Here is a 10,412-nt window from a genome sequence, read left to right on the forward strand (position 1 = left end):
TCTTGGAGGGGTCGCCCGCTGAGGCTGCCGAGACCCCTTTTACAAAGACTAGATTTGACTCGGGTAAGTGGTGCCTCAGTTTTTACAAAGGTCTGCAGGGTTTGGGGAGGGGGGAGCCTCCCCGTCCTTCCACCCACCATAATTTGCTGATTCTCCTTCTATCTCTCAGGTCCTTCCTGCCTCTCTTGGGGGGTGAGCTTGCAAACACTAGAATGCAAGTCTAGATGTACGAAACTGATGCCTTTCCCTTGTGTACGCAAGGGAACCAGGCCACCCCAAAGTGGGTGCTTTCACCCCAGATTCGAGGGGAAAACCTCTTCCCAGCGGCTGAACCCTCGGCAGGCTAATTAACACACAGAGCTGCTGCTCATTCTTTTTATTGGGTTTGGGCGGGGGGGGGGGGGGGGGGCTTTAAAGCAGCTCTCCGGCCTGTGTCCACAGACCTTAAGTTGCAAAGCTTTACAAAGGCCCCACGGGAGTGTTGCCACACTAGTCAGAATTCAGCCCCCGGAGGTGCTGCCCTAAAGCTTGAGAGGGGCAGCAGGTGTCCTGCCCCCAGCGCTGTTCCCGGAGCCCCGCTATTGTAACGTCCACTAACTTGGCATCTACATACAGGCTCCCTGGGACCCAAGTCCTCCAGAGAACCTTTTCCCAGCCTCGGGTCAGGTCAGCCCGGTGCGGGCCGCAGCGCTGGCTGCCAGGAGCCAGCCTCAGAAGGCTGTGTCCTCCTGGGCCTGGGGGCCGAAGAGCCGCTCGGCAACGACCCTGCCGTCGTACTCGGGCAGCGTGCCCCCGAAGTCGGCGGGCAGGATGTCCTCATCCACCTCCCGGAAGAAGCCGGACAGGTCGTCGCCGTGGACGAAGACCTGCAGGAGCAGGGGACATGCAGCTGTGTGGCGGCGGGGGCTGAGGGCGGAGCGTGGAGGTGGACAGGACAGACGGGCACCACGTCTGCCCGTGCGAGGGACGGTGTACGGGGAGGGCGCTCCCACCCTCTTGTGCTGTGGGCTGCGCCCAGAGCCCGCGACCCCGCCCCACCCCGTGGGCCCGCACCCGCTGGAGCAGCTTGCTCTTGAGGAAGGGCCTGACCACGTTGTAGGTGGTGGTGAAGTACCACGGCTGGTGGATAAAGTGGACGGCCTTGAAGCGGGCTGGGAAGGAGTCCTGCAGTGAGAGAGAGCACCCCAAAGGCCCCCTAGACTCGGGGCCCACTCACCCACCCTCCGCCTTGCCCCGGGTACCAGCACACCCCCCCTCATCGCAGTTGCCCCGAGGACAGCCCCCCGGGGCAGGTACCCTCCATGCTGCAACTGGGGAAGCCCTGGCTTCACCCAGGCTTGGAACTGCAGGCGGCGGGGTCGGGGCTCTGCGGTCAGGCTCTTCATGGGGGGGGCTCGATCTCTCAGGCCTTGCGGGCAGCACCCCACAGGCCACAGGACCCTCCCGGCCATGAGAGGCCCCTGTGGGGCGGGCTGGGGCGCACCTGGAGCATGTCCACCATCTTCCTGAGGTCAGAAGGCCGCAGCCCGGCAGCCTGCTGCATGGTGAAGCCCTTGAAGTTCTCAACGATGCAGAAGCCGTTGATCTGGGTTTCCTCGTTCTCCAGTAGCTTCTCCAGGATGAAGCAGTAGGCCTGCAGGATCTGGGGACAGAATGGCCGGGCTGTCGAGACCCAGCCCGCAGAGATTCCTCAGGGACAAGTCCCGAGGGGAGAGCGAGTCGGGCTGTCCTTCCTGGGGAGAGCTGTCCCAGGCTTGGGCCGACCTCTGTGAACACGTGCACCCCAGGAAGTAGCCCGGAGCCCTCGGCCCGGGGCTGGATGCCCACGTTTGTCCGTGGGCCCCATGTGGACACAAGCGGCACGTCCGACAGTGAGGACACTCCTCTCCCCCCGCTCCTCTGCCCTGCACCCCAGTTCTTGTAAACAAAGCTTTAAAAAGAAACTAGAGGGTATGAGCACGCAGAGTCCCAAGTTATTGGGGGCAGAGACAGACGCTTACTTACATGGTGTCAGGGTGTCCCTAAGATGAAGGTGGGCCTTTTTTCTTGTGAAGGGCCTGTCATGGTCCCAAGACAGCCCTGACCCCCCCAGACTGGCCCCCCAGGGCCTGCTAACGGAACCACCTGCTGCAGGTGTAGAGCCGGGCGGCCAGCCGCTGGAAACTGCTTTCCGGGCTCTCCCTGGGCCCGGCCCCTGCGTGCTGGTCAGCTCTCGGCGCTTGGCAGGGCCAGCCCGGTTGCCGCCCGCAGTGGTCACTGCCGCTTGGCGGGGTGCCGCAGGGGGGGTTTGAAGTTGGCCCATCTGAGCCATTCGCCTGCCTGGGGGCCACGGGCTGCCCCCAGACCTCACCCTCCAGGGACCAGGAATCAGGGCCCCATAGAGGCCAAGGTCAGGGAGGGGGCGCAGTGCAGGAGCTGGGAGAGACCGGGAGCCCCCGCTGACCTCGTCGAAGGCGACTTCCTCACAGTCCCAGTTCTCGATGTTGAAGACCAGGACCACCCGGCCATACCTGTCCCGGCTGGAGAGCACCCCGGGGTAGCCAGCCTCGATGGTGCGGCGGACCGCCTCCAGGGACAGGCTGTCAAAGAGCTCCCGGTACTGCAGCCGGAAGCTCACATAGCCTGCGGAGGGGAGCAGAGAACCCCTCAAGGGCCACCCCATCCTGGGGTGAGGAGGGTGCTCAACCTCTCTGAGCCTCATTTTTCTTCTCCAAAAACTAGGTTGAAGGGCGACATTGGCCGGACCAGTGGTGATAATCAACCCAGATTCTGGGTGTGAACAGCTTGTAAACTGCACAGGTGTGCGGTGAGGCCTGAAACCTGCGGCCAGTCGGGACTTGTATTTCTCTCTCTCGTGGGCAGAGCCACAGACGGAGAGTGTCAGCGGAGCGGGGGTGGAGAGAGACCCTCGGCTAAAACCCCAGCCCCACCTGGGGCTCCCAGCAGCTGCGCCACCCACAAGCCCCAGCGGGGCCAAGCCCTGCAGCTCCAGGCCCAGAGGAAGGGCCCCGAGCTGGGGGAGGGGGCCTTCTCCCCACTTGTCACCCAGTTGGCTGACTCCATACACCCACCGATCCCAAGCCTGGGAGGGCAGAGAGAGGAGCCTCCGAGTGCTGCCCCTCACTCGCGCGTGCATCCCCTGTCAGAGCCGCTGGACGGTCCACTCGCCCCATTTCACGGACAAGGACTGGGAGGCTCAGCGGGGGCCAGGCTGGCGGGGAGGAGATGGAGCCCCGCGGGCCGCCGGGGAGGGTCGGCCCAGCCCAGCACCGCCCCTGCCGCCGCCCCGCCGGGCTCACCGCGCAGCAGCTCGTAGGCGCGCCCCACGTGGAACTTCCGCGCGCGGAGGAAGCGCAGAAAGAAGGCGCTGTCCCAAGCCTGCGCCCTCTCGGCCACCGCCACGGCCAGCTGCTGCCCGGAGGCCGCCTGCTGCCGCACCAGCTCGCGCAGCGCTCGCACGGCCTCCTCCCGGGTCTCCTCCCTCTCGTTCAGCTCGTCCCTGGCCTGGACCAAAAGCAGAAAAGCAGGTGCCGGCGCGCTGGCGGGCGCGGGAACTCCACCGGCCGGCCGGCTGGGCGCTGGGCGCCGGCCTCCTGCAGCTCCCGCGCAGCGCAGCGGCTTGTGCTGGGAGAAGGAGGCCACACCCCGCCTGGGTGTGCTCGCCAGAGAGAGCCCAAGACTTTCCAATGACCACAGCCTGCGCCTCCTGGCGCCGGTGGCGCCAAGCTCAGTCTTGAGTGCGTTATCCTTTCAAATCCTTGCACAGCCCGTCGCGGTAAGGACGGCAAGCGCACCCCGGTGCCTCAGAGGCGCGCCCTGGGGCGCTGGGCCGGGGCCGCCAAGCCCAAGGTACTAGGCCAGCTGGCCGCCTCCCGCCTCGGTCCATCCGCGCAGAGCCACAGATGCCCGGTAGGGGGCGCTGCCGCCCTGCGCAGTCCCGCGCTGCACCGGGAGGACCTCGCGCTCCCCAGCCAACCCTCGCCTGGACACAGGGCGGGAGCGGGCCCTGGCAGGGCTCCGGACACCTCCCGCGAAGCCCTCAGGGACACAGAGGAGCCGGAGCCCAGGCTCCACTCGGCAGCATCCCCCCGCCTGCAGCCTCAGCAGAGGGGCAGCCCCGGCACCCCAGAGCCCTCTGGTCCTGTCCCGGCTGCTGTGGCAACTGTGTCCACAGGCACAGAAGGCAGGGCCAGCAGGGAAAGCCGGCCCCGCAGGAGGGCGGCATCATCCCTGGGCTCAGGCCTCTTGCCTGTCCAGAGGGCAGCGGCTGGGCGCAGGGTGTGTCTCATGGCCAAGCCCAGGACGAGCCTGGTCCAGGGGCCCTGGGCTCTGGCAGTGCTTCAGGGTCACTGAGGGGCAGCGGTCGGGTCAGGCTGACCTAGATGCCCGATCAGCCCAGGTGCTGCCCACACGCTGAGCCCTGGGTGCTGCTTAGCACTGGTCAGGCCCAGTCTGTTAGGTTTGGGGTCAGTGGGGAGCTGGAGCTTGACCTCCCTATAGGAGACGGGTGCTGTCACGGCGCCCCCCTGGCGCCCCCCCAGCCTGCCCCTCCCAGCCCGCAGGGCCACCGCACCTTCTGCAGAGTGTGGGGGGGCAGCTGGCTGCACGGGCCAAAGACGGGGCCGTGGTCCTTGGTGGTGAGCCGCTCCAGCTGCGCTCGGAGTGCCTGCTCCACGTCCGGGATCACACGGAAGGTGCCCACCTAGGGCAGGAGACGGGCAGTGCCCTCGCCCCTCCCTCGGGGGACCACAGAGAGGGTGTGGGGCGAGTGCCGGTGCCCCTCGCAGACGGACGCGGGGAGGCAGGGAGAGCTGAGGGAGGAGGGGGCAGAGGGCCGCACCGGCCCAGGTGGCAGGGGTACCCACCTCCTGTGCCATGCAGCCTCTGGAAGGCCTGTCCCCGCCGCCCTGCAGGCCGGTCCTGGGGAAGGAGGCCACAGACGGGCTGCGCGGTCTCGCCGAGGGGCCCGGTCCAGCAGCGCTGCCTGTTAGGGGATCTGGGCTGAAAACGCGGTGTGAGTGAGCCCCCAGACGACTGGACGCTCCTGGGGCTCCTTGGGAACTCCTCTGGGGCGCACACACGGCGTGGCTGGCCCTGAACAACAGGTTCAAAGTGAGGGCTTCTTTCGAGAAATACGCAAGTGTATTTTCCCTCTTTAGGATTTTCTTAATAACACTTCCTCTGGACTTACGGTAAAAATAGAGCGTGTCGTGCATAAAACAGAAATGATGCGTTCATTGACTGCTTTTATTTGGAGTGAGTCTGGGGCTTCCATTTCGGGGAAGTCAAATGTTATGCTCAGATTTTTGCCTGTTGGGGGTCACCAGCCCTAGTCTGCGTGTTGTCTAGGGTCAACTGAATCTCAAACCTCACTTCTTTCAGGTGAGTCGACCCATTCGGAAAACCCTCACTTTGACCTTTCTCAGCGACGGGCTCTAGGCTCGCTCCTGCCGTCGGCCCCTCCTCCACCCGAGGGGCCTCAGCAGCTCCCAGCCCAGGCGATGGCCGTGACCTCAGGCGGCCGGGTGGCCAGGTACCTGCCGTCACGCCGCTGCGTCCTGCTCCGGAACGCACCAAGTGTTTCTCCCGGCTAGGACTGGTGTGGTCGCTACCATTTAACCGAGCGGGAAACAGACCCAGGAGAATAAGTGACATGTGCACACTCACATGGCCGCCACTGCCCGGGGACTCCTGCCCTCCGCAGCGGGAGGGAGTCCTGGGTGGCAGAAACTGGGCCTGGACTGCAACGGGCCTCTTGCCACCTGCAACTTTCGTGCTTTAACCTGAATCCTGCCTGCTGCAGTTACGACGACTCAGTCAGTGACTTGAACGCAGGCAGGACGTGGCCACCCAAATGAACCTCAGCCACCGCCTGCAGACCACCCGCCAGCCCGCTGGGGCTGGGGACTCTCCTGCATGCAGATCTCGGTCTTCTCGCCTCACAGCATCCCCAAGTGCCTTCAAGGCGCTCGGCCGGGTTCCTATCGGTCAATTCTGTCACCCGCTGGCACAGGTGGGCCTCGAGCCTGACTACCTAACGCCAAGACAGCTCCGCTGCCCGGACCCAAGACCTCTCTGGGGAAGCTCACTAGGATGCGGGCTGAAATCCTGTCTGGGTGAGAGACGCCCGGGTTTCAATCCGGCTTTGACATTTACCGCTGTGCGGCCCCCGGCAAGTCACTGGGCTCTTCTGAGCCCGTTTCCTCACCCGCAAGCTGGGAGTGGGGAGACACCGACCAAGCCCAGCTGGAATGAAGACCGGACACTCGTGTTCGCGCTAAAGCAGTTACCGGCCCTTTCTCAGCACCTGCTGGTCATCACCCCACTTGCACAGGAGACACGGAAGATCTGAGGGGCTCCCACTTCCTGCCTCTCACTCCACAGCCCAGACGCAGAGAAGTCCTGGGAGCCAGAACTTCAGGCCCAGCAGGACCCCGGCATGCACCTGCTCTCGCGGGGACTTCCGGCCTTCCAACGCGTGGGCAGAGGCCAGCAGGCCAGCAGGCTGCAGCCCGTGCTCTGGGGGCCAGGGGCAGGCACCCCAGCCAGTTAAGCACATCATCAAGACAAGATCTTCCATCTTAGAAGTAGGCGGCAGAGTCAGGGCAGTAACACTTCTCCCAATATAGCAAGCTGTTCACGCGGACTTTTAAAAATACCGATTCATGTGCTATAGACAATGAAAAAACATAGCCCCTCCCCCGTGAGGGCTGCTCCCTGCCACCCGGGGGTCAGGCGGAACACCGAACATGCAGTTACAGGGGAGTTTCAGGTCGCCAACCAGTGCCTTTGACCTGTAAGCGTGCCCCCTGCAACATCCGGGGTACACCGGTCTTGCTCCTGAGGAGCTCACCAGCTGGTGCCGCTGCACCTGCCTCACGAGCCCTCCGCCCGGTCGGTCTCCCTCGACCTGGAGCATCCGCTGTTGGCTTCTGTTTAAGGGACCGCCTGGGAAGGGGTCTCCCCAGCCCGACTCCCCACCCCAGGCCTGGGCCCCTGGGCCCCTGGCCAGCCCGGCCCTGCTCCTGACTTACCCCCCAGGTCAGCAGCTGCTCCTTGGGGCCAGCCGGTGCCTGGGTCCTGGGCCCAGATGTTGCCTCTGCTGGGGGGTGAGTCCAGTCAGCAGGTCTGGATTAGTGTGTCACAAGGAACTTCTCAGGGTCCCCTGTTAAATCAGGCTCCCAGGGAGGCCCAGGTTGGGGCAGCAAGCGCGGTGGGGGTGGGGGACCCGCAGGCCTGCCTGCCACCTCAAAGCCCTCCTTTGTGCGGGGCTGCTTCTGGCTCAGGGCCTGGGGGGGGGGCTCTGGGCTGCGTCTGGCTCAGGGCCTGGGGGGTGGGGGGCCTCTGGGCGCCTTCCCTCTGCTGCCCACGCTCCACCGCCCCCAGGACCTGGGAATCAGCGGGAGATTATGTTTATTTTTAATTATCTATGGTTCTCATCAAGTTTTTGCTGATTTGACCGTCCTGGGGCTACAGCTTCCTCTCCCCCCACACTGTGCGGGCTGACTGGGGGCACCCAGGCCTGTCACCCACCGAGGGACGCCGTGAAGAGGAGAGGCGGCTGGTTAGGGTGGCGCAGGGCAGGATGGGCCCACCGCCTCCCGGCCAAGAGGGCCGGCAGCAGGGGCAACGCCAGGCCCGGCTGCCCCTGACCCAGCTCCACGCCTCCCTGCCCCGGACTCGGGGCCCTGTTAAGTGGGCTGTGGGGGCGCTCGGCCCAGCTCTGGTGCCAGGCCGGCCAGCAAGTGCCCCACATGCTGGTGAGGGCGAAGGATCAGTGTGGGCCCACGTGCCAATGCGATGCTGGGGCTCATGAGCAGGGCGCCTGGGCTCCTGCTGGGAAGCGTGTTCCCCACCAAGTTCCTGGGTTCAGGGCGTGTCCCCCAGGACGTCAGAAGACAACGCATTTGGGGACAGGCCCCTTGAGGAGTTCACCGGGCCTTTCAGGTGGCCCTGGTGCGCGGTGAGTGGGACTGTGACCAGGGACAGTGGCGGCGGCTGCGTGAAGATAGGCAGCGAGGTGGCGAGCGGCCTCAGGGCCCGCGGTGCAGTCCTGGACCGGGGTTCAGCCACAGGAACAGGAAACAAGCCTGTTTGAGCCCCTTGGGCCACTCTGCTTGGTTAGGGCTGAGGAGCATGGTGGACACCCCTTCCTGGGCTCTCCCAGGGCTTCCTGTGGCCTGAGGCTTGTGGGCGACAACGGGAACCGGGCCCAGGCTGCCCCACGGGATGCGCCAGGCACCCCGGAAGGGAAGGGGTTCTGTCAAACTAGAGGGTTGGTGTGTGTGCAAGGGTGAGTGGATGCCGCACAAGCGACTCTGAGGCCCGAGAGTGCCCGGGGCCTCACATGGCCCTGACAGGTGGGCGGCCCTGACCCCCAGGGGGCCGAGGACCTCACAGCAGAAGGCCACTCTCCACATTGGCTCGGCTCCCAGCGCCCCCCTGTGCTGGCCTGCCCCCCTCAAGGGTCATGTTCCAGCTTTTCCAGCTGGAACAACAGTGCCACTGTGTGAGGGAGACGCTGCCCCCTCTGGACTCTGGCTGGCTGCCCTGGCGAAGCCTGGGGGCTCCCTGCTCTGCCAGGTTGGCAGGGGTGGGGTGGGGGGGCCCTGCAGCAGAGCTTTGAGTCCTTCCAATGCAATGTGAATCGCATGCGCCCTCTTTCCAGACAGTGTCAGAGAGGTGACTCGCCTGACACCACACAGAGGGGTCTCCTTCTCCAGAAGTGGGAGCCCCCCACCTGTGACAGCCCAAGGCCACTGTGTTTAGATGAGGAGGCTACGAGGCAGACACTTGGTTCCCACTTCCCAGGAAAAGAGGGGTGTCCTCGGAGGGAAGGGCTTTAAGGCTTCTCACCCAGGCAACATGCGTATGCTGTGGCTGTGACCCCAGATGCACACACCACCCCAGGCCAACGTGAGTAGTGAACATGAGGTGTACCCCAGACACGCCTGGGAGGACCCCTGAGAAGGCCGTGAGGCACGACAGGAGGAGAGGCCCTGCCGCCCAGCCGGCGCCCCGGCCTGGACTTCTGGCTTCTAGAACTGTGTGAGCAGGCGCCTGTTTAAGCCGCGTAGCCGCGTGTTGGCGCAGCCCAGGCTGGGCAAGAAGGCGTTTTCCGGGGGGGGGAGGCTGTGCAAAGGGAGAGGTTAAAGCTCAGCGAGGGGGAAGGGAGGATCTCCTGGGGAGAGGCAGGGCCTGGCTGCTGGAAATAGAGGAAATGGTCCCACGAAGGAAGGGAGGACACACGTGGGAGGGAAGGTCTGGCTGTGGCTGGACCTGGACACGGGCTGCGGCGACCTGTGGACTGCGAGCCAGGCGTGGCCTGGGTGTAGGGCCCGGGGACAGAATAAGGCAAGGAGAAAGAAGTGACAGAGGGGAAGGCTTTACTGCACTCTGGGAGAGATTCACAGATCCCTGGCGTGGGTCTGAGACTGGGTCTGGGAAGTCCGCCCACCCGGGGGTTAACAGGCTAGGTGGGTCTGTAGGTTGGGGGGGTAAAGGTTTGGCTAGGTGAGGAAGCATAGCTGTCTGCTGGCCACTGCTGATCTGTATCTAGCTCTTATAGGTGCATCTGGGCCTGTGGGGGTTTCAGGGGCTGCAAAGCCCAGTCTTGTTTTGAAGTCAGAGGTTATCTCTGGAATGCCCCTGGGCTCTGGGGGCCTGGGTGCCCGTTCACCAGGCTCAGTCCCACCTGGGGACACAGTGCACGGGAGGGTTTGCCAGCTGGCGGGCGCCGAGGGAAGCTGAGGGTGTGGGCCAAATGTGTGTGCTAAAGCAGGAACTACAGACGGCGGGGTGCAGAGGGTGAGGATGGGGGGCAGGTGGTGGCAAGCACGCAAGGAAGCCTCGATGCTGGCGCGACACTGGGGTCGCCAGACTGACCCGGACAGGGCAAAGCCTCGCGCTCTGCTCCCGGCAACAGGGCCGGCCACCAGCATGTCCCCCACCCCCAAGCATCGCTGCTCGGAGGGGCTCTGCCTTCAGTGCCCGGTGCCCCCCCATCTTCTACTGGGAGCAGTGGGACTCCAGGCCTCCAGGCCACTACCCAGACCTGGAAGGGCGTCTAGGCCCCCCTCCCCACTCGGCACTGAGCCCCCTCCTCCCTGAACCGGACCCTGGCCCTCCTCCGGGGAACAAGTCGCCCCTTTAACCTAAAACCGACTATTGGCTTTCCCCTAAGTGGCCTTCAGGTGTCCCCGTGGCAAACACACTGAGCTTTTACCGCCCTGCCAAATCTTGCACGAACGCTCGGGCCGGAGTTGGGGTGCAGCCAGCACGCCTGGCCACGTGGGGGTTACTGGCGCTTCCAGGACACTGCCGGGCAGGCCGAGACCTCCGGCCCCTCCCGCGGGGTGGCACAGACCGCCGCGGCGCCGGAAGTGCTCCTCGGGGGCGGGGCCTGCGCGCGG

The 10,412-nt window shown here is 65.0% G+C and overlaps 1 protein-coding gene across 1 annotated transcript; it reads right to left on the reverse strand.

Moving 5' to 3' along the window:
- Positions 1–406: 406 nt before the first annotated feature.
- On the reverse strand, positions 407–4,877 carry RLBP1 (retinaldehyde binding protein 1). Its single transcript, XM_012732676.1, has 7 exons — positions 4,866–4,877; positions 4,574–4,702; positions 3,300–3,747; positions 2,444–2,622; positions 1,484–1,642; positions 1,054–1,164; positions 407–866 (listed from the first exon to the last, which is right to left on the reverse strand). The coding sequence occupies exons 1-7, from the start codon at positions 4,875–4,877 to the stop codon at positions 711–713; spliced, it is 1,194 nt and encodes a 397-aa protein (XP_012588130.1). The 3' UTR covers positions 407–710.
- Positions 4,878–10,412: the final 5,535 nt, after the last annotated feature.

Source organism: Condylura cristata, unplaced genomic scaffold (assembly GCF_000260355.1).
Source record: "Condylura cristata isolate star-nosed mole 26May11 unplaced genomic scaffold, ConCri1.0 scaffold00035, whole genome shotgun sequence".
In the NCBI taxonomy this organism is placed as follows: domain Eukaryota; kingdom Metazoa; phylum Chordata; class Mammalia; order Eulipotyphla; family Talpidae; genus Condylura; species Condylura cristata.

Excerpts from the sequence above, each read along its gene's own strand:
- RLBP1 (XM_012732676.1), bottom strand. Across the intron at positions 1,165-1,483 it reads AGATGGTGGACATGCTCCAG|GACTCCTTCCCAGCCCGCTT; the intron begins GTGCGCCCCAGC and ends CTCTCACTGCAG. Across the intron at positions 867-1,053 it reads AGAGCAAGCTGCTCCAGCGG|GTCTTCGTCCACGGCGACGA; the intron begins GTGCGGGCCCAC and ends CTGCTCCTGCAG.